Source organism: Oryzias melastigma, linkage group LG18, assembly GCF_002922805.2.
Source record: "Oryzias melastigma strain HK-1 linkage group LG18, ASM292280v2, whole genome shotgun sequence".
NCBI lineage: Eukaryota > Metazoa > Chordata > Actinopteri > Beloniformes > Adrianichthyidae > Oryzias > Oryzias melastigma.
The window spans coordinates 5,703,540-5,726,223 of record NC_050529.1 but is presented as its reverse complement, the minus strand read 5'-3'; the positions used below and the strand labels follow the sequence as shown (position 1 = coordinate 5,726,223).

Sequence of the window (22,684 nt, the reverse complement as noted above, 5' to 3'; positions counted from 1 at the left end):
TTTAAATATATATTAATTTATTTTATTTTTTTGCAATTTTAGTTTAAAAAAATATACATTTATTAAATTGAAAAAATAATTTTACTTATATATATATATATATATATATATATATATATTAATATTAACACTGAAAACATTTCATTAATTTTATTGCTATTTGCCATTTGAATTTTTTAAACAATTTTTAAGTGTAACTTCACAACTATAATTGAAAAATGCTGTTTTTTAAATTCAAATGAATTTCTTTTAATGAAACGGTCTCGACTCAAACACAGGTTGAACTGGGCCTAAAACCGCCTCAGTGGGATTTGAACCTTCAGCTGGTTCTGGTGGTTCTGGAGCTCTCAGCTCCTGGTCTTACCTGCTGCCGGTCTGGTTCTCTTCCGTGGACGTCCTCTGGGTCTGGATGGTGTGGGGTTCTCCTCCTTCTTCACATCTTCAGCTCCACTGGACGGTCTCTTTCTGCTTGCTGGTGTTTTCTTGATGGGTGTCATCGTTCCTTTCCCCACATTGGAGGTTTTCTCCGTCATTCTCCTGGTGCTGCTTCTGGTGGAAATGCTGGACGGTTCTCTGACCATCACCTTGTCCTCCTGGGTTTTCTTCTCTTCTTGGATGCGTCTGGAGCTTCTTCTTCTGGTGGACCTTTCAGCTTCCATCTGTGTTTCACTGGAGGGTTCCTGAGGATCATCCTCCTGGGACCTCTGCTCTTTGAGCTCGCAGGTTTGAACCTCTTTATTATTTTGGGGATCAGATGAATTCAAGGTTTTATGGTCATTGTCCTTCTCGTCTTCATCCTTTTCTTCTTTTTCTGGGTTTTTCTTCATCTGTGTTTGACTCTCCATTTCTGAACTTTTGTCGTCTGCGCTCTCGTCCAGCTTCAGGAGGTCTTCCTCAGATAAACTGCTGTGATCCGTAGGAGGAGGAGACTTTTGCTCAGCAGATGCAGGTGAAGTTTGGACCATCTCTGAAGGGTTCCTGTGAGCCTCGGTGAGCTGAGACGGTGAAGAACAGGAAGACCCCGAGGTGGTCGAGTCTTCAAGAGGTTTTACTGTAACCTCATTTGCGACCATGGACGTATCAACGGTTTGGGAAGAGCTTTCAGCAGCCGTCGTGTCCTGAACTTTATCAACAGAACAAGATTCGTCGGATAAGGAATCTTTGGAAGAGTCCTCGGGAGTCTGACAGGAAGTATGAAAACAATGTTAGAAAAAAAAAACATGGTGCTTTTTTTCTTACAGTTAACAACTAGATCTTCAGCTTTGATAAATGAAGGCTGATTCAATAGAGGATAGAAAAATGTAATCTTAAACATTCTTAGAACTATCATAACTCTTCAATCATTTATATAATTAACGTAATTCTGACAGATCTTGAAGCAGAGAAAAGCAGCTTTGTGTTGATATGTAACACGTTACAGAAGTCAAGTTAAACTTTAACTGCTATAAAGTCCTTTGTTGTAACCCTGGTGCTTTCCTAGCCATGTTTACATTAAAAGTGGGGTAACACACTGAAGTATGAGACTTTACTACTGTAAACTTTAATACTTTACTACTGCAAGGTATGATAAATTACCACTGTAAACCTTAACACTTTACTACTTTAAAGTTTGACACTTTACCACTATAACCTTAACACTAATACTGTAAAATTTAACACTTTACTAATGTAAACTTTAACACTTTACTACTATAAAGTACGAGTTTTTACTACTGTAAAGTATGATACTTTACTACTGTAAAGTATGAGACTTTACCACTGTAAACTTTAACACTTCACTAATTTAAAGTGTGAAACTTCACTACGGTAAAGTATGAAACTTTACTACTGTAAATTTTAACAATTTACTAATGTAAAGTATGAGACTTCACTACTGTAAATTTCAATACTACTAATGTAAAGTATGAGACTTTACTACGGCAAAGTATGAGACTTCACCACTGTAAATTTTAACACTTTACTAATGTAAAAGATGAGACTTTACAACAGTAAAGTATGACACTTTCCTACGGTAAAGTATGAGACTTTACTACTGTAAAGCATAGAACTTAACCACTGTAAATGTTCACACTTTACAGTAGTAAATCTTAACACGATACTACTGTAAAGGATAGGACTTAACTACTGTAAAGTTTAACACTATACTGCTGTAAATTGTAACATTGTACTACAGTAAAGTTTAACACTTCCCAGTACAGTTTTAAACTTTAATACTGTAAAATATAACACTTTATTACTGAAAATTATGTAATGACATAAATCAGCTGATGCTAACACAGATAAAATGAGTTTTGAGCCACTATGCATAGACGCTTTTCTCCGCTCAAGAATTCCTTGTATTTATGTAAGTTATCTAAACGTTAAAAGAGTTTGAGTAGTTCATAGAAATGTTTGGCTAGAAACTGTCTCTGGTGTTAAAGAGGTAAATTCTAAAGAGGAGAAAAAGAAAGGTAAAACATTTACGCATTCTAAGCATTTGCACAGTAAACAATCTGTTTATCCTAATTTCATACGTTGGAGTTTGGTTCTAGAGGTACCTTGTTGCTCGTTTGGTTGTTTTTGCTTTTCTGGGTCTGTTTGTAAAACTGAACTGCAGCTTTGATTGCGTTGAAACTCTTCTCATCCATGGGGGGAACATCCCCCACATTTTTCACAGTCTGGACCCTGCTGCCCTCTTCTGTCTCCACGTTGCTGCTTTCTCCCAGAGAAGAGGAGGAAGCGAGCAGTTCTGAGTCTCCGGCGGATGCTGGTGTCACCACGGAAACAGAGCTGCTGCTGTCCTGATGTACTTTGACCAGAGCAGGAGGCTGTCGGGGGAGTTGTGCCGTCAGCTGGAAGGGGTCGTCAATGTTCACAGGGATTCTTTCGCAGCCTTTTAGACGCTCTTTTCGACCTTTTACTCTGAAATGACAGCAGGTTTTTAGCTGGCGGAAATATAAGAAACAAAACGTGTGTTATGAAAACACTCACGACTCGATGAGTAGGATCCTCTCCCTGTTGGACGAAGAAAAACAGTGTATCACCACAAAGCAGGATTCTTATGAGAAGCTACATTTCTATTTGACAAAGCAGTGAATGCAGTTTTTTTTTAATTGAAGTCAACAGCATGTGAACATCCTGGACATCAGTGTTTTACTTTACATTAGTAGTGCTATATTTTACAGATGTAAAGTGAAACACCTCAAGTGTAATGGTTTGACTTACACCACTGTTAAGTGGTAAAACTTTACTACTGTAAAGTTTAACAGTTCACTTCTGTTGAAGATTATACTTTACAGTAGTATAGTGTTATACTTTAGTGTAAAGTTTAACAGTTCACTTCTGTTGAGGATTATACTTTACAGTAGTAGAGTGTTATACTTTATTACTGTAAAGTAGAACACTTTACAAATGTAAAGTTTAAAAGTTCACTACTGTTGATTAACTTTTACAGTAGTAAAGTGTTCTAATTCTGTAAAGCACAACATCTTACAGTAAAACATTTAATACAAAATATAATACTCTACAGTAGAAAAGTGTTCTAGTTTACTACTGTAAAGTGTAACACTTTACAGTGATAAAAATGTAAAACTTTAAACTAATAAAAATATACCACTTTACAGTAGTTAAGTTAAACACTTCACAGTAATAATGATGTATAAAACTTTACAGTAGTAAAGTGCTATACTTTTCTACTTTAAAGTTAAACACTTTACTGTGGTAAAAAATAACACTTTACAGTGGTAAAAAATAACACTTTACAGTAGAAAAATATAACACTTTACAGTAGTTACATGTAAAGATAAAGTATATAGTATTACTTTGTCTTTTATCTGGCCTCTTACTTTGCTGAAATGTGGCCTGATACTGGTTCTGACCCGACTGGAAATGTAGATTTGAGCAAAAACAAGATTTACTTTTACCACAATTAACACTTACATGTCCGTGTCAGAGAATGTCGGCGTGTTCTTCAGGACCTTCTCTGCTGCGTTGGAGTCAACCATCTCAATGTAAATCTGTGGCAAAGGTTCAGAAACAAATGATGAACTTCAATGATACATTTACGGATTTTTGTAAAGTACAAAAAGCTCCTCAGCACAATACGGTGGCCGTACCATGTTGCCGAGCGGAAGGACATTAACGAAAGGAGCAACTCTCGCCACACCCATCAGAACAGCTTTGGTGAGGTCGACGTTCGTCGCTGTGACCCCCACACACAGGAGCCGCTCCTCCAGGGACGCCGTCTCCGTCACGTGCTGAGAAAGGACCAATAGTAGCTCTTAGAACACATGAGGACACAAAGGCTCCTCCTCAAACATGAAAACAAGGAAGAGGGAGGACTTACAGCGTTGCTCCATTTCATCAGACTTCTGTACTGGTCCTCCTGGAGACACAGATCAGGTACAAGATTGAATACAAAGTCTGAAAATCTTTTGTTGTCTAATGGTTTTTTGCTGTTAATATTCAATAGGCTTTTGCAGCGTGACCGAGTTCAAAACGGGAGCAAATACTGAAGGTTTGTAATGATCGAACCCCCATACCTCACAGTATCCCGGGTTCATGTCCTCCAACACCAGGTGGACGCTGTATTTGCGCGCCTGGGAAGGACTTTTGAACTCATCGTTGACAAACTTGAGACATTCTTTCCAGCTGCTGAAAAAGATGAAAGCCTGGAAATAAATAAAAAAAAGAGACAAAAGTTCTGTTATATCTGAAACAAAACAACAGGAATCTGATATGAATGAAGCAGGTCAGTACCCTGCTCTGCAGAGGCAGAACCACCACCCTGTAGCTCAGGGTGAAGAGGTTCTGTTCAGCAAAAAAACTCAAAACCCGCTGAAGAATTTCCTTCTGATCAAAGCATAGAGCTCCGGTCAGCATGACGGTGGAGAACTGGGATGCCTTCGAGTACGTCTGCAGATTAAAGGTTTAAAAAAAAAAAAAATCATCTTTTACTTCAGAAAACACAAAAAAATGTATTTGAGGTAAGAAAAAGATGTAATTCTCACCTTAGCGTGAATTTTTTGGTTTAGAGTCCAAAAATCTAAAAGGGAGGAAAAGCAGATTTAATCAGTCAGCTTAATGTGATTACAACCAACCAAAAACAATATGGAGCAGGAAAAACTTTATCAAAAAACAAAACTATTTTTAACAAAGAACACAATGTCTCTTTTACTGTATAAGGTGTGTCAGGCTACGAAATACATCTCTTAAAATACACCTGTTAGAATTAGAAGTGGGACAAAATATCAGTATAGCGAACGATCGCGATGTTTAAACTCATTGATTACCTTTCTTACAATAATACCTAAAAGGTCCACCGGGGGGCGCCCCGGGTGAGCATGACAGTGAAATGTAAGGATGCCGTCGCAAAACCATCATCAACTTTTACCGGACCAACACTTTTAAGCTTAAGTGACTAAAAATAGAGCGGCGTGGGTACGGCGAGAACACAGAGCGCACTTTTTTCTCTGTTTTCCACATGCATCCTAATTTCATTTTGTGCCTCCACTGATCCCCACCCAGATTGGGTCCTTAGGCAAGACCCTTGATGCTGCTGCCTAACTGGGTCCCTGTGCCCCTCAAGTACAGGGTTGTGTCAGGAAGGGCATCCGACGTAAAAACTCTGCCAAATCACTGATGCGAAACAGTGGGTGCTGTTACGCTGTGGCGACCCCGAAAGGGATAAGCCGAAAGTGAACTACAACATCTGATGTAAAATGAATTAAAATGCAGCATTATGAATTTTTATTTCTACATTTATCGTTCTTTGAAGTGAGAAGCCTATTTGATATACTAAACATTATAGTTCTTAAATGGAACTCATTCACTTCATTTTTTTTATCTGTGCGGTACCTCCATTAACAATAAAGTTCGATAAGAAGTTCTGGTGTGCACCTCTCACCTGGGATTTTGAACCACGGAGAATGAGTATTGAACACGTAAGGTTCTATGACCATGTTGATCCAGAACGGTGGAAGGCTGTCCACTGGAATGACCTCTGTTGTGTGAATGACAGTAAAATCCCCCGTGGAGCCTGGAACAGCCTTCATCACCGAACCTGGACCTGTACGTGGAGCAAAGATCAGGACGTCGTGTTACATATTGTATCCCAATATGAGAAGTATACGATACATATCCCAATTGTATCATATACTGATACAATACATTTCCCATTACAATACATACCCCAATACAAATTGTATCGTATAACGATACATTTGCCATTACAATACGTCTCCCGATACAATACGTCTCCCAATACAGAACATATCCCAATACGTATAGCATCATATACGATACAAAACATTTCCCAATACAATTCGTATCCCGATACAATATGCCTCCCGATACGTATCCTAAAACATATTGTATTGTATCCAGATAAAATACATTTCCCAATACAACAAGTATCCCCGATGCGTTACATATCTCGATACGACGCTTATCCCAGTTCATATTGTATTGTATCCCGATACAATGCGTATCTCGATACGATACGCTTCCTGATATGATAGGTATCGTGATATATTCCAGAACAAATTCTCAGTATGACTTGAAAAATAAAACAATTTGTTTTGCCTTTTATTGTACAAAACGGTTAAATTAATGTTATTTAATGACAAACATTTAACACAAGCTGGTGTTTTGGTTGCGGTGTGGATCTGCTCCAAGAGGTTTAGTCGCTGCTAACCAGCGACCGGTTGTTTCAGTGGAAAACAAAAGTAAGACGCTGACAAATAATTAAATATTATCTTGTCAGCATTTTTAAATCGTGATATATCGTCGAATCAATTTACCCTACATCCCTAGTGAGGATGACAAAAACCGGCTCATCTTTTTCGTTATAACAGACAAACATAACGTCCATGACAAAGACAGTAGAGAGTAGAGACTCACTGAGACGAGGCGATCCCTCATCCATCCTGACTACACTGTAGGGCTGGTGCTTCTTCTGGGAGGCTAACCAAACTCCAAGAAGGTCGACATCAATCAATGACGTGCACTCAATTAAGACCTGAAATCAAAGATGGAAGCTGCAGGAAGGAGAAACTTTCATAAAGCAGTGAAATGTGTACTTTTGTGTTTGTACCTTGTTGAGCATTGGCAGGACGTTTTTCACAGAGCAGACTTTCTTCACGGTTTGGATCAGATTGCTCCTGTCGCTGTGGGGAATGTTCTGGATGTAGACCATGCACCATTTGCTGAACGATGAGCCCTAAATCAACAACAACAGAATTGCTCCGAGTTAAAAACTATTCATGGATTTCAGAGTCTTCCAGGGGTAGTTTTCAAGATAGAAAAAAATTAAACCTGATGGATTCTCCATCAGAATCGACTGGAATTATTGTGTAAACGGCTGAAAAGTTACAGTAAATCAAAGAACATAAAAACTGGAGACGAATAGAAATTTGTCTCCGAGTTGTGGGCGGGGCCGCCGGCACAGAGTAAGCCGAAGTCAAAATTGCACCTTCGGTTCCAACAATCACATGTGGATCTTTTAGTGTACCATCTCTAAGGATGTGGCTCACAAGTCATATTTGTGTCTTCTTATTTTGACGTGCATCAAATTCACTAATCTTAAAAAGTTAAAAACCAGCTCAGTGGCCAAGTGAAAGAGTGTCCGCCCTGCAAATTGAAGGTTAAGTGTTCAAATCCAGGCAGTCACACCAAAAACTCTAAAAATGGGTTCCAGTGCTTTCCTATTTGACACTCTGCATTAATACAGCTGAAATCACTGAAGCTGAAAATGCTGAAGTTGATAGCTAAAATATTAGCTAAATGCCAAATTAACCTTAAAACAATATGTTTGCCAAAACAGCTACCATGTAGCTGAAAAATTAGCTAAACTTTAAACATCCTAAAATACTGACAAAAATACTAAATTAGCCAAAACAGCTAGTGTGTTAGTATTAGCTAAACTTTAAAACACCCTAAAAAACCTAAAAGAAAAGCCTAAATTACACAAAACAGCTAGCATGTCGCTAAAACATTAGCTAAACTCCAAAAGAGCCTAAAGAAATCTTAGTAAATGCCAAAATATTCCAAGACTTTATCTTTAATCGTTATCCTTCTAGTGTTAACTCAAACATTCATCCTGAATAATGCACACATGAATTTTAAATAAAAGAAAATTTCAAATGGAAATAAGAGCTTTACTTACGAAACGGGTCCTCGACATTATGTATATATAAATTCCTAACTGGAATAAGAGACAGAAGACAGTCAGTGAAAACATAAGTGTGAAAAAGAAGATGAAAGCATTCAAAGCACAAACTCACCACAGAGTTCTTCACCATCTTTCTCAATGCACAAGCATGTAATCTGTGTCCTTTCAGAATAAGATGCTTGTTTTTTAGGACCCAAAAAAAGTTTTCAACCTTTTCAACACTGTCCAGGTAAACCAATGCCTGTAAGGGGAAAAACATATATATAAATGGTGTCAAAATGTATTAATTTCACAAAAGGAGTTAGGCCTACCAAGCGAGACTCGATAAACACAAAGACGTCGTCCGTCCCACACTCCACGCCAAAGCCGTGCAGCATATTTACGATATCCACCTCTGAGTAGCTGCAGTCCTCGTACATTGGCAGGTTAGCCAAACACAACACGTTGGGGCCATACACTTTAACCTGCAGAAGAAGAAGAAGAAGAAGTAAAATCATTTGATCATCACAATGAAAATCCAAAAAATGCCAAATGCATTGTGTTTGAATATTTGTTTAATGGAAATCATAAATAAACAGGGTTATGTCTGAATTCCTTCACTATTCCTCACATAGTGTCCTCTATAGCCCTTGTGTTCTCTTATGGGGTCCGGATGAGCCCGCCCCTATTGAGGACAAAGGTGGAGAAAGGTCAATAGGATTTCATGTCCGTCACATCAATGAGGATGAAAATCCTTAAAAAGCAAAAAATTACAGCAAAAATTACAGGAATATTCAGAAAAAACAGTAAAATCAGAAGAAAATATAGTGAGAATTCATTAAAAATATAGTGATACTAAAAATACATATAGCGCCATTCATCAAAAAAATAGAAAAAAAAAATCAGGAAAAAAAAGTAACATTCGGGAACAAAGATAACAACATTCAGAAAAAACTTAGCAAATATAGCGAAGTTCAGAAAGATTAATGGCAAAATTTAGATCAATTCAGAATAAAAAACGTAAACACTCTGAAGAAATTATAGCAAAAAATCAAAAGAAAATGTAGTAACAATTCATAAAAAGTGTGGTGATATTCAGAAAAAAATAAAACATTAAAAAATTATGGCAAAATCAGAAACAAAAATAGTGAGTCACGAAAAAATATGGGGATTTTTAGCAAAAAATATAGCAATATGCAGAAAAAAACAGAAAAAAATATAGCGACATTCAGGAAACAATAGTGTGAGATTTATAAAAAATGATGGCAAAAAAAAAATCTGAAAAAAGGTGAGACTCAGGAAAAAATATGGGGATTTTCAGCAAAAAATACAGCAAAAATCTGAAAAAAATAAAGCAAAAAATATACAATATTCAGGAAAAAATGGCAGCAAAAATCAGAAAAAAATGGTGATATTCAGGAAAAAAATATGGTGATTTTCAGCAAAAAAAAAACATAGCAATATGGAGAAAAAATACAGCAAAAATCAGAGAAAATATAGCGACATTCAGAAAAGAAACTGCAATATTCAGGAAAAAAAACGTTTATTTTAAGACAATTTGCTTCATTTATTTTTTGAAATAAACCAAAGGACCAAAGAAAACTTACTATCATTCTTAGAATGTTTTTTGGTTTACAACAGCCTGAAAAGGAGAGTAAAAAAATGTTATTAGAGGAGGAAGATTCATCATTTCTAATAAATATTCTGCTGTGATTTCTTACCCAACATCACTGGTGTCAACTCGTGGACAGTCTGCTCTCCAGGAGTCAGACGGGTGACGTGTGACGATGTGGAGGCTGCAGCTCCTGGATTTGGGTCGGGTTGTTTTATTTCATCTATCAGAGAGAAATTTGAGGTTTTATAGAAGAAGGGAGAAAGAAGACAGAACCATGCATACATTTACCTTCCTCTTCTTTGACCTCCACTCCGGTCTGTGGTTCTGGTTCCTGCTTCCTCTGAGAAGCTTTCATTGTGCTCTGTGGTTCCTTCAGGTCTTCTGTTTCCTGAGTTTTGACATCAGCTGTGGCTCTCGGAGGTGGAGCGGTCAGACGTTCGGGTGGAGGAGCGCTGCAGGCTTCCTCTGGTAGAACGTCTTTAGAGTTGGAGGCAGAAGCTTCAACTTCCATGGGCTCCGTCTGTCCTCCTCCCAGCTCTCCAGATTCAGAGTTTTTGACTCCAGGATTCACGTTTGCAGCGGTTTCAGACGGTTTGGTTTGGACGGCCAACTTTGGAACCTTTTGCTTCAAAGCTGTAGCTGATTTAGAGGTGTCGTCTAAAGTGATTTTGAGATTTTCCTGCTTTTTTAAACGTTGCTTTAGACTCTGTAACCTGAAATAAATGAGTTTGGTGTGAACTTTAAAACATAAATACCTCACAAATTTGCTATTTCAACACTATTTCCTGCCCCAAAATTCAAATTCACAATTAAATTTATCATCTGTGTGAATTATGTTTCTCTGAATCCACTTATTTTAACAGATATTTCAATAAAATGTAACTCTTGACTCAATAAGAAGTAGTAGTGAATGACTCACGATTCAACGGACTGAACTTTACTCCTGGGTAAACAAAAAAGGATGTAAATATAATGTTAAATAAAAAAATTAAACTTTTTTTTCAATTTCTTCAAATGGTCTCTAATGAAACTCACCACTCTCCGACCTCTGATTTGTCTGACAGTTTTTTCACCACTTGTGTCACACCAGAAGCTTCGACCATCTCTATGCAGATCTGGAACAAAAACAAGGAAAGAAATGAACGGAAAACCGCTTTAAATCTACAGAAAAAATAATGAAATAAGTTAATAAAATTAACCCAAAACATTGCTTAGAATATACACCAATTTAAAATTAAGTTATTATTTTATATTAAATTTAATGAATGATTAATAAATGAAATTAAAAATATAATTACGTTATTATTTCAAATTAAAAAAAAGTTAAAAAAATTCTGTATTTTTTTAAATGTTTTCCATTAATTCTATTAATTTTATGCTGTTTTCCTTTAATTTTTTTAATTTCTATTATTATTTAATAATTTATTATTATATATTGGTTAAATTTAATCACATTTATTTATCATTTTCTGTCCTTTCTGGTTTGTAAATGTCAAAATATTGGGATTTAGAGACATCTAGTGATAACGTCATGAACTACTATTTATTTCAAAATAAAAGTCAAGTTTAGGTGGATCCTTCTGTACATTCATCCATTTAAGGAGCGTTTGAAAGTCTACAGAGTCCAACAAGGATTCAGTAATAAAGTCTAATCTAAAAAATTTCAAGTCAATGTGACTTGAAATAACATTAAATCCTTAATTTTGTGTTTTTTTACTGTTTTTAAGTATAAACACCATAACAAAGAGGATGTATATATAGAGGGATATGAAAGAGTGATTTGAAATGCGTCTCATATTTTCACATCAACAAACACCAACTAGAACCCATTGAAACAACAGTTCATACCCTGTTGGCAAGTGGGAGGAAACTGACGAAGGGAGCGATGGCCCCCACGGTCTTCATGATCAAAATGATGAGCTGCACAGAGACTTTAGAGATGTGGACGCACAGAAGCCGCTCCTCCAGAGACTCCAACTCTGGAACGCGCTGGAAAAAAAGAGACATGATGAGTCGTAGAAAAAAAAAATTTAATATCAGCCTTTTGGAGTTTTCTGCTGAAATGTTGACTCACAGAGTTGCTCCACTTCATCAAACTTCTGAACAAAGTCTCCTGCAAATTGATAAAAAAAAACAGTTAAATTTAACATCTTTATAAACTCTCAGGTGTGAATTTTCCAAACACTTTTAAGGAAATATTTTCTAAAGTAACCATTTGTGGTCTAAAACATCTTTTTTTCTCATACTTTCTTCTTCTTCTGGAATAAGGCGTACTGCTATAGCGTGATCGCCACCTAGTGGCCAAACTGAACCGCCCTCCTGTAGAGGCAGTTTGTACTAGTTCTTTATATTAATGATCATACAGGAAACGAAACGTCCGTCCTGTTAGATCAGCAGAGTGCGCTCCCTTCGTACCTCACTGGATCCGATCTGAAGCTCTTCCAGCACCATGTGAAGGTTCAGCTTGCTGCCTTGGACACGAACCGGGGCGGTGCCGTGACTTTGGACAAACTTGCAGCAGGAACTCCAGTTCTCAAAAAGCACAAAGGCCTGAAAGCGGACACAAAGGTTCAAACTGTACATTTAGAAACAGACTCACGAGTTAATACTGGTTCCTACTTACCCTCCTCTGCAGGGGCAGAACCACCACCTTGTAATTGATAGTCTGAAGGTTCTGGTTGGGGAAATAGTCCCACACCAGCTTGACTACTTCCCTGTGACTGTAGTTTCCTTCCGGTAAGTTGGTCAACATGATGGTGGAGAACTTCCAGGCTCGGAATTTAACTTTCTGCAGAACAACCACAGCAGCAGAGTTACGGAACAGTTCTGCGAGGTTCTGATGAATCCTCGTTCTTACCTGGATGTCTTTGATTTCGAAGACCGTCACGAAATCTAGGAGACAGAAACACAAAATTTACTGTACCTGCCCGATTTGAAACTTTTAACATCTGACTTCTATCTGGTACCTGGGATCTTGAACCAAGGAGACATGGTGGGGAACACATAGGGAGCGGTCGTCATGGTGACGGAAAATGGCGCGGTGCTCCCCAGCGGAACGCCACAGTTCGTTGCCGGGACGACGGCTCCGGGAACGACGTCCTTACAGTCTGGAAGAGCTTTGGTGGCCAGCCGAGGCGCTGCAGAGATGAAAGAGAACGGAGGTTCCAGAAGGAGTTTCTGACAGTCGGAACGTTGAAAGGGGCGGCGCCGTACGCAGGGACGTCTTGTCGTTTCGTGGTATCCTCAACCTGAAGATGCTGAAAGCGGGGCAGTTCTTCAGAAGGCTGTACCAAACCCCGAGTCGGTCCGCATCACGAATGGACTCGAACTCTACGAAAACCTGGAAGAGGATAAACGGTGGAAGTGATGCTAGGAAGGGAAGAACTAAAACTTTCTGGTGGGACCGTGTGAGGAACCTTGTTGAGGAGAGGAAGGTAGTTTTTGACCGAGTCGATCTTCTGCAGAGCCGCCCGCAGGAACCGGGACTCACTGGGCGAGATGTTGTTGATGTAGATCGTACTCGCACCGTCATCAATCACTTTCTGCTCAAAAACAACATTTTTTGAAAACAAAATCAGAAATTTCTTCACTAAAAACTAGTTGTGAGCTGATTTTATCGGTAAAAAATAGAAAAAAAAATCGATTTTTTTCATGGATGCTGTTAAAGTTGAGGCAAAAGTTTGGTTTTTACTTTTAGATTGTGTTTGGTTTTATTTCTGTCAGAGTGAGACATCTTCCTTTTCTTTTCTTCTGCCATCTTTTTAAATCTTTGACCACTCGTACTAACCAAGTCTCTAGTCATCAACCCAAGTTAAGTCCAAATTCTTGGTTGCACAGCAAAGTTTTTGAGTTTTTCAATTAGAAATAGAGTTCACTTGTACTAACCAAGTCACTAGTCCCCCAGCGCAGTTAACTCAAAGTCTCAGGTCACAAGTGAAGGTCAACTCGGATCAATAGTTCAAGTCTCTGATCTCAAATTTCTAATATTTTGAGTATTTAAAAAAAATTTATAAGTTAGTCTCAAATCTTTGACAGGTCATACTGACCAAGTTTCTAGTCATCAACCCATGTTACCTCAAGTCTCAGGTCATAAGTCAAGGTCAACTCTGATTACCAAATCAAGTCTAAAGTATTTTTTTTTGCAGCTTAAGTTTTAATTGTTTTGATAAAAGTCAAATCTCAAATCTTTGACCACTTGAACTAACCAAGTCTCTAGTCAACTGGAGTCCAATCGAGCCTCAGGTCACAATTTAAGGTCAATTCTGAACACAAATTCAAGTCTCCAGTCTCAGAACTCCTAATATTCCAAGTGTTTGATTAAATACACAAGTCTTAAATTTTTGACCACTCGATCCAACTATGTCTCTAGTCATCAACCCAAGTTAAATCAAATCTCAGGTTTAAAGTCAAGGGAAATTCTGATCAATAATTAAAGTCTGCAATTTCAGTTCTCCTTTCAATCCAAGTTAACTCAAGTCACAGGTCACAAGTCGAGGTCAACTCTGACCCCAAATCAAAGTCTCAAGTCTTGCTTTTGCTGTTAAAGTTTTGTGCTTTTTGATTACATATACAAGTCAAGTTTTAAGTCTTTGACTACTCACACTAACCAAGTAACTAGTCATCAACTCAAGTTAAATCAAGTCTCTTGGAAAAAGTCGAGGTAAATTCTGAATAATAACTCAAGTCTCCAATCTCAGATCTCCTAATGTTTTGAGTTTTTGATTAAATATATTAATATATTTAATATATGATTGCTTGAACTGACCAAGTCTCTAGTCACGGGACAATTTCAAGTCAAGTTGAGAAATGTCTTCCTCAGTCAGAGAAACTCATCAGGGTCAGAACAACAGTTCGTATATATGCATCTAAATTGCATAAAAGTAGAAAATCTAAACCAATAGAACGACTTTCCTCCAAACCTCATAAGAACAAACGAGTACTTACCACTTTGACCAGCGCCATCAGAGATTTATAAAACCCAAACTAAAAAGAAAAGCAACAATCAGCACAACAATCAAAACGTGAGTTTCATTTTCGAGTAGGTGGAGGTTTCAAACGTGCTTACGGGACTCATTAGAATGTTACTGGTGACGACGTGGAGGTGGAGCCGACTCCCCAGGAGAGTGAATGGCTTTGATTCTGATTCTTTCATCAGTTTTTTAACACTCCGAAAGCTCGGCATCAGCGCGAAAGCCTACAGAAAAAAACCAAAAAAAACTTTATTTAAAAGACACCAGAGGTCACAAACCTCCAAAGTCGTGGACTGATAGTGCTCCGTGGGTCACTTATAATAATTAACTTATATTTACAAGGTACTGTTTTGAATCTACTGAGTACTTGGAGTATATTTACGTAGTACTTTTTAAATGGGACCTACTAGGTACTTGGATGGTACTTTTTTGTATCTACTGGATACTTACATGGTTCTTGCTGTGTATTTATGTGATACTTTTTGGTTCATACTTATGTTGTCCTACTAGGTATTTATCCTGTACACACTGGGTTTTTACACAGTATCTACCAGGTATTTATATGTGTGTTAATGTGTCTTTTCTAGTACTTACCACATGTAAGAACCAGGTAAGTACAAATAAAAGTATCTTAAATTTACTTCTTCACTTATTGTATGTTTCATGGTATTTACCATATACTACAAGATACTTTCTACTTACTAACCAAGTTTATGTGTCTCATCAGTACATGTTAGGATACGAGTAATTACATAGTACTTAATGGGAGCAGAGTAAGTACACAGAAAGTACAATTTATTGTATGTCATTTTTTTGTGATTCTTACCATTTAAAAGGACATAACACAATAAAACTTGACTGTACTGGACTGACTCTACTACATAGTACTTGCAGTAATACATGCTGGGTACTGGTGCAACTGGACTATAAAAGATAGTCAGTCCTATTTTCCACTACCACGTACCATGTTCCAGTACTATGCAAGTACACAGTGGATACAAAAAAGTACCACTTAAATACCCTGTAAGTACTGTTCTGTAAAAGGAAGCGTCAGAAATTTGGACGCCAAATGTTATCTGACACTAAACATTAAAAAACAAGGTTGAGGACCACGACTCTACTGGACAAATCATTAAAATCAGAACCTTTACAGTTCGTAGTCCGACTTTCTAGTGTTGGTATTCAGATCTTACCATACAGGACTGTGGAATCACATAGAGGTGCGTGTCTTCATACTGAAACCCAAAGTTTCTCAGCAGGTTGGAGATGTCGGCCTCTGAGTAACAGTCGTCGTGGAACTCTGGCAGGTTAGTGATTAGAATCACCCTTCTCTGAATGGTAACCTTCTGCTCAAAAACACAAGGAAAAAGGGAAAATATGTCAAAGGTTTGATGAAATAAGATCATTGTGTTTACAGGTAAATGGAACCATGGGAAAAAGAAAGAAGGGTTTGAACAACATGCCAAAGGTCACGTCCTCCAATCTATAAAAAGTTGGGACTTCTTCTTTCTTGACTGCATTTGGGAAACTGAGAAAATCTCTTTTATTCTTGAATAAAAGTCAGATTCCAGCTTCATTCTTGTTTCAAGTTCAATTTCTTGGTCTAAAGGCCCAAACATCACTTCCTGTCAGAGGTCCTCCTGATTCCATCAACACATTTTTCTGACTCAACCGTTTCAGAAACATGAAAAAGTGATTTATTTTGACCTTACCTCTGGGGTTTTGATGGAGTCCTCACTCAGACAGGCTGTCAGGAGGAGCAGAGTAAAAACAAAAACATTAGAGAGTCTGAAAGCTTGAATTTAAAACCATCATCATGTCATAGGAGTCCTTACAGATTTGCTCTAGATGCAGAAGCGTTCCGATCTTCTCCCCGACGGTTGGAGACGGAATGACCGTGACTGTAAACGGGTTTAGGAACGGCGGCCTCTTCACTTCTGGAGACGGTTTGATGGAGATCCCTCCAGACGTGGGATCTGGTTGATTCCTGGTAGCAGCAGCTGCAGGATCTTTAACAAATAAAGGTTCATTGAAGAATTTTGTCAGAGGATAAGTCGAGTTTTTTTTGGGTATATTCAGACTTGACTGATTGAGTTTGTTGCCCCCGATAATGCAGAAGACATTTTTCGTCTGAATACACCCAAGCAGGCACCGGTCCAGGACCAGGAACTTCTCTCAAACTCACCTTTCTTACGATTATTTTAATAGTCGACTAATCACAGATTATTTTTTCCGATTAGTCGACTAATCATGCACAAACTGGATGTAAAGCCCACATCTTAACCATCATTACCTCTAAACTGACAAAAAATTTGATGCATAGCATTACCTGCAATAATGCTGTAAGCTGAATTTAGCCGCTGAAGATGCTGAAATTGATAAAACGCTGAAGCTAATAGCTAACAACACTATAGCTGATAGCCAGCTAAAATATTAGTTGAACGCCAAATCCCCTTTGCACATCTGGATTATTTGTCATTTATCATTATTGGACTATTATTTATCATTATTCCACCTCATTAATAACTGTATGTGTACCACACTACCCAGTTCTGTCAGTCTCCTTAGCACAATAATACTCTGTAAAATGTGCATAACAGCTGATTTGTAAATATCTTAGTCACATACATATGCATTAGTTTATTGTTTATTTCTAATATTTTTGTCTTCCTGTAAATGTCCTTTATCTTTTTATAATTTTATCTTTTTTAACTTTTATTTATCTCTTTATGACATTTAAAGTGAGATGCAAAGTAAGAATTTCATTGTGCAGGGAAACCCGTTTCTTACCTTTGCATATGACAATAAACCCTTTTAATCTTTAAAATTAGCCTAAAAAACCCTGAAAAAGCCAAAGTTAGCCAAAACAGCTAACTTGCAGCTGAAATATTAGCTAAACTCCAAATTAGCCAAAATAGCTAGCATGTGGCTGAAATATCAGCTGAACTCTAGATTAGCCTAAAAAACAAAAAAAGCCTAAATTAGCCAAAATAGCTAGCATGTAGCTAAAATATTAGCTAAACTCCAAATTAGCATAAAAAACGGAAAAACCCTATATTAGCCAAAATAGCTAGCATGTAGCTAAAATATTAGCTAAACTCCGAAATAGCAAAAAATAAACAGAAAAAGGCTAAATTAGCCAAAATAGCTAGCATGTAGCTGAAATATTAGCTAAACTTCAGATTAGCCTAAAAAACTGAAAAAGTGTAAATTAGCCAAAATACATAGCATGTGGCTAAAATATTAGCTAAACTCTAAATTAGAGAAAAAAACTGAAAAGCCTAAATTAGCCTATATAGCTAATGTGTAGCTGAAATATTCGCTAAACTCCAAAATAGTCTAAAAATGTAATAAATACCAAAGTAGTCCATAAATCTAGTAGAATGCCAATATAACTTTTAACTTTACTGTTCAAGTCAAACGTCTGGATGTCGAGTCTGTCAGACCTTTTTCAGGTGTTGATCCTCCTCCTGCAGGTGTTTGTTTGGCCTCCAAATCATCCGCTGGGACTCCTGCAGCCTCCTGCTCTTTCAAATCACCTCCTGCTGTCTTCAGTCCTTCAATAGGAGTCTGTGGTTCTGGAGGCGAGTCCGACTGGACCGGACCTGGAGTATTTACCGACTGCTTGTTACCGCTCTGCTCCTTCTGGGGAGCACCAGGAGGAGTATGGTCTGAGGAGAGGGTGGAGGCCTTTTCTTCAGCAGATTCAGGTCCACCAGAATCTGTGGGTTTAGAGGCCGCTGGAAGGTCCACCGGGTCTTCAATGGCGTCTTTTAAACGCCGTTTCAGGCTTTTCAAACTAAAGGTACAGGACAAATTACAGATGTTTTATACAAAAAAAAAAAATAATAATATTTTTGATTTAAAAAAAACATTTTAAAGCGTATTATTTGACCATCATTCAAAAAAGATCTATAATAATTGTGTGTATTCTTAAAAACTCTAATACATTTAATGAATAATAGATAAATAGCAATTATTTTTAGAAACACTCACGTCTCAATGCGTCCAACTATACTCCTGCATGGAGAGAAACACAAAGTTAGAATGAACAAAGGCAATAAAATGATTTTATTATTTTTACATATGGGAGTTTTATATTGATATGACAGAAAAGAAGCAGAAACATAAATAAACTCAAATCAAATCTGCTAAATGTTTGTTCAACGCTAGTTTGAAAGATTAGGGAAAATCGATTATTCTTTTCTCCACCTCAGATTTCAGTGGAATTAACGGTTAAAAAGGTTAAGCTAGTCTAAAGAATGTCAACCCTGGAGCCAAAGCTTTGCTGTCAAAGGTTAAGTAGATAACTTTAATACAGATTTCCATTAGAGAACATACCATAGTGAGTCTTTGGACACGTCCTTCACCGACAAAAGCTTCTTCACCACCTTTTCAGCATCAGAGGCTGAAACCATCTCAACCCAAATCTGCAGCAGAAACGGAAAACCGTCACAGAAACCTGAACCAGAATCTGACGACGACCCTGAAGTTCAATAGACACCTTGTTGGCGAGCGGCAGGAAGTTGACAAAAGAAGCAGCGGACGCGACTTCGTTCACGACGTCCTTGATGAGGTCCAGCTTGACCTCAGAGACCTCCACACACAGCAGCTGGTCTCCCACGTGGTCCAGTTCTGGGACGTACTGGAGAGAGGACAATCTTAACTCTGAACGGTTGTCTTTATTCGTCAGCACGGTTAAAGGATGACTTACGATGTGGCTCAACTTCATCAGCGATTTGTACATGAGATCCTGCAGGAACACATTCAGTATTTATTCACATCACAAGAGTTCAGAACATTGTGAACAGATGTTTGATTCTTGAAAAGATGTTTGATGTCTGCATTTAACTTAAGAAAAAACGTCTGTTCTTATCGTTTTTTTGTTTGTTCTATTCATTTTTTTAGCTAATTTTGATGGGATATACAAAAGCAAAGAACCACAAACATGAAAACTTTAAGAAAACCTACACTTAAAAGTTGAAAAGCCACAATTGGAACATGTTTCTACGATTTTTACTTTTTTTTAAAGATTTTTTCCAATTGATATATTATTTTTGTGTTTTTTTTTACATATATACAGCTTTATTTTTCAAGAAAATGATTGTCCAGGGAATATCTTATGTAAAGTCATTTAAAAACAGATGCACAATGACCTTTCTATGACATTTCTAAGACCTGCAGACACCCCCACCCTGCTCAGAGACTGGCCTAACCTCAAAGTGTGTGTGCCTCTAAAATGACGGTTGAAGAGGGGAAGTGAGGTGGCGTTCTGCACAGCAGCCTGATCGTTCTCTGAGCGTTCTCCCCTTAGCAAAGAGAAATGGTCTTTTAGTCTTTTTAAGGTTTGAACCTCACTATTCTATTTTGTTTCCTGACATTTTTTTTAAATTATTTTCTTTTTTGTTGTTTTGGAGATTTCTTTTTTTTTTTTTAATACAATTTTTTTTTTGGTATTTAAGATTTTTTTTTTTGCTTTTTGAACTAATTATTTTGGGGGGGGTGGGATTTTTCTTTTTATTTAATTGTTTGTTTTTTAGATTGTTAGTGTGTCAATAAAACTTGTGAAGGAATCTTATTATGAAGTGTTTCCGATTTTTTGTCTTTACATTTTTTAAATTTATTTTTCTGTGTTTTTCAGGATAATTTTTTTGATAAATTATTATTATTTTTTTTGCATTTTGAGAAAAATTTAAATGATAATTGTATGCAGTTGCTTTTTGGATGTGATATATAATGTTTTCTGTTACTTGAGATAGTTTTTCAACAAAATATTTTTGTTTTGGGGATAATTTAACTTTTTTGGTTCTGTTTTTTAAGGGGTCTTTTTTTCCATTTTTAAAAATGAATTGTTCTAGTTATTTTTAGATAGTTTTATTTGTTGTTGACAAAATGTTATTCTGTTTTTTAGAATAATTTTTAAAATATTTTTTTAAAATAACTGTTTTATTCAAAATTAAAAAAAAATGTTTAGGCAACTTTTTCTTGTTTTTTTGATATAATTACTTTTTGTCGTCTTTAGGTATTTTTTTATGATTTTTTTAGACTATTTTATTATTTTTGTTATTTATTTTTTTTATTTGTTTTTAAAGATTTGCTTTCCTCGTTTTTTTTAGCATGTTTTGCAAGATTAAGATTGAAATTGTTTTTTGAGCTTATTTAGAAAATTTCAACAGTTGTCGTCATAAAGCAAAAGGTTAAGGACACATCTACAACTTGCATTACTCAAACCCGCTGGGTCACTAAGAGAAAGAGTTTTAATATTAGGAATTTCTGGAGTTTGTTTTAAAAATACTGAGTACTTGTTTATTTATGATGAGTTCCTGAGAAATTCATGTTTGCTTGGGGAATTTTCGTGTACTTCTTTGCTTTTGTAGAACCTATTTGACAAATGATCAATATACAAATTAGATTTTAAGTTCTCACATAAGTTTGCTCAACGTCCTGGTCCTGCAGTCACACAAAAACATTTCTGTAAGCATTTAAAGTAAAAGCCCACAAACCTGACTGGATCCGAGCTGCAGGTCCTCCAAGACCAGGTGAAGCTGGAGTTTGCAGCCGTGGACAGAAACTGGGTTTTTGATGTGATCTTGGATGAAACTGCAGCAAACATCCCAGCTGTAGAAGCGCACAAAGGCCTGGAGGACAGAAGAGGAGGAAACAGGTCAAGACATTTACACAAACGTCTCAGATTGATCTAAATCTTAAATTTAACTATAAATCATTGCCAAATTTAAGCCAGACATCAGACCCAATGACTCTATTCACTCACAAGACTTGATATTTTTGGTAAATCCTTCAATTCACAGTTGGGACACTCAAAACTATCATTATTTACGTGAGAAATTCATATTTTTCAGGGTTCTTGGTAGCTGAAGCCACACACTGTTGGTATAACGGCACAACAAAGGTCTCATCGTGGAGCTGTGAGGTCTGTGGTCGCCTTCTATCAACAAAACTGTTCATAAACGTGAATTTCACCTGGAATTTTGTTTTGTATTTTCATTCAAAAACATGTTGATTAGTTTGATGACAACATTTGTTCATGTGGTTTTTATGAAATTACACCTAAAACGTTCATTCTGTGTTGTAAAAACAGTTTGTTAAACATGTTTGGGGTTTCCACAGGAAAATTAATCCCATTTTTCTTTAAGAAATTTTCTGTTTTTACATGATTTATGTGTAGTGTGTGAATATAACATGGAGGAATGAAAAAATAAAGGTAGAGTGACAAAGGAGAGGTTATGCTGATTAAAATGATACCAAATAAAGCAAGCAGGTAGTCTTTCAAATTAAAAAATTGAAAATTAGTTTTATGTCCAAGGTTACAAGGGTTAAACTATCTGCTTTCTTTAGCTGCTGAAGTAGAGGTCTGCTCAGGGGTTTGTTGTCATGTTTCCATGACAACAAACCCCTGAGCCAACTTTGTGTTGTCATGGAAACATAACAGAAACATAACACGTGGAGCGGAAATCAAATTTTGTTCAAAGGAGCAGACATTTTCTTTATGTGAAAAAACATCTAAAGCAACAATAAATGTTGTTGTTTACTTTCAGCTTGTTTTAAGCAACAATAAATAAAATAAATACATGTTAGATGATGTCATCATATGACATCACACAGAAGTCTATGTCACCGCTCCCATAACAACCCAGTAAACCATGTCAAAGTGGATCTCCTTGTGTGATGTCATTTGACATCATAGTGTGACATCATTTGAGCTCATCATGTCACTGTCAGAAAACTCTTGAAGGCGAGTGGTTTCCACCGTCTGTTAGCTTTTTCAAAAGCACCAGAGACCAAAGAAACTTGGAGATAACCCAAGAGTTTGAAATTTGAATTCATCTGAATCTAAAATCATCATGTCTACCAACGCAAAGACAACAGCCACCAACGGTCCTACCGAGGTGAAGACTGGAGGGGGTAAAAAGAAGCAGAACATGTCCACCAACACCGAGACGACAGCCACCA

At 37.0% G+C, this 22,684-nt stretch overlaps 1 protein-coding gene across 4 annotated transcripts in view; it reads right to left on the bottom strand.

Annotated features, from left to right (window-relative positions):
- The window catches only part of LOC112155986, a 63,497-nt gene that overhangs the window by 3,607 nt on the left and 37,206 nt on the right, over positions 1-22,684 (bottom strand). For 3 of the 4 annotated variants that reach the window (XM_024288086.2, XM_024288088.2, XM_036216880.1), the window contains 40 exons: positions 21,217-21,351; positions 19,428-19,466; positions 19,218-19,358; positions 19,055-19,143; positions 18,710-18,733; positions 18,160-18,512; positions 16,549-16,722; positions 16,426-16,460; positions 15,907-16,059; positions 14,809-14,937; positions 14,688-14,726; positions 13,160-13,285; positions 12,957-13,083; positions 12,710-12,880; positions 12,601-12,635; positions 12,367-12,531; positions 12,159-12,293; positions 11,818-11,856; positions 11,592-11,732; positions 10,779-10,858; positions 10,663-10,686; positions 10,032-10,456; positions 9,850-9,963; positions 9,736-9,770; positions 8,760-8,813; positions 8,461-8,613; positions 8,262-8,390; positions 8,144-8,182; positions 7,073-7,198; positions 6,880-6,997; positions 5,885-6,052; positions 4,989-5,023; positions 4,738-4,893; positions 4,521-4,649; positions 4,325-4,363; positions 4,095-4,235; positions 3,919-3,995; positions 2,971-2,994; positions 2,538-2,901; positions 365-1,181 (listed from right to left, as the gene is read on the bottom strand). In XM_024288086.2, the coding sequence (XP_024143854.1) occupies positions 365-1,181; positions 2,538-2,901; positions 2,971-2,994; positions 3,919-3,995; positions 4,095-4,235; positions 4,325-4,363; positions 4,521-4,649; positions 4,738-4,893; positions 4,989-5,023; positions 5,885-6,052; positions 6,880-6,997; positions 7,073-7,198; positions 8,144-8,182; positions 8,262-8,390; positions 8,461-8,613; positions 8,760-8,813; positions 9,736-9,770; positions 9,850-9,963; positions 10,032-10,456; positions 10,663-10,686; positions 10,779-10,858; positions 11,592-11,732; positions 11,818-11,856; positions 12,159-12,293; positions 12,367-12,531; positions 12,601-12,635; positions 12,710-12,880; positions 12,957-13,083; positions 13,160-13,285; positions 14,688-14,726; positions 14,809-14,937; positions 15,907-16,059; positions 16,426-16,460; positions 16,549-16,722; positions 18,160-18,512; positions 18,710-18,733; positions 19,055-19,143; positions 19,218-19,358; positions 19,428-19,466; positions 21,217-21,351 (5,497 nt within the window). The remainder of the gene's footprint in view (positions 1-364; positions 1,182-2,537; positions 2,902-2,970; positions 2,995-3,918; positions 3,996-4,094; positions 4,236-4,324; positions 4,364-4,520; positions 4,650-4,737; positions 4,894-4,988; positions 5,024-5,884; positions 6,053-6,879; positions 6,998-7,072; positions 7,199-8,143; positions 8,183-8,261; positions 8,391-8,460; positions 8,614-8,759; positions 8,814-9,735; positions 9,771-9,849; positions 9,964-10,031; positions 10,457-10,662; positions 10,687-10,778; positions 10,859-11,591; positions 11,733-11,817; positions 11,857-12,158; positions 12,294-12,366; positions 12,532-12,600; positions 12,636-12,709; positions 12,881-12,956; positions 13,084-13,159; positions 13,286-14,687; positions 14,727-14,808; positions 14,938-15,906; positions 16,060-16,425; positions 16,461-16,548; positions 16,723-18,159; positions 18,513-18,709; positions 18,734-19,054; positions 19,144-19,217; positions 19,359-19,427; positions 19,467-21,216; positions 21,352-22,684) is intronic. The other variant, XM_024288087.2, reaches the window with a different exon arrangement.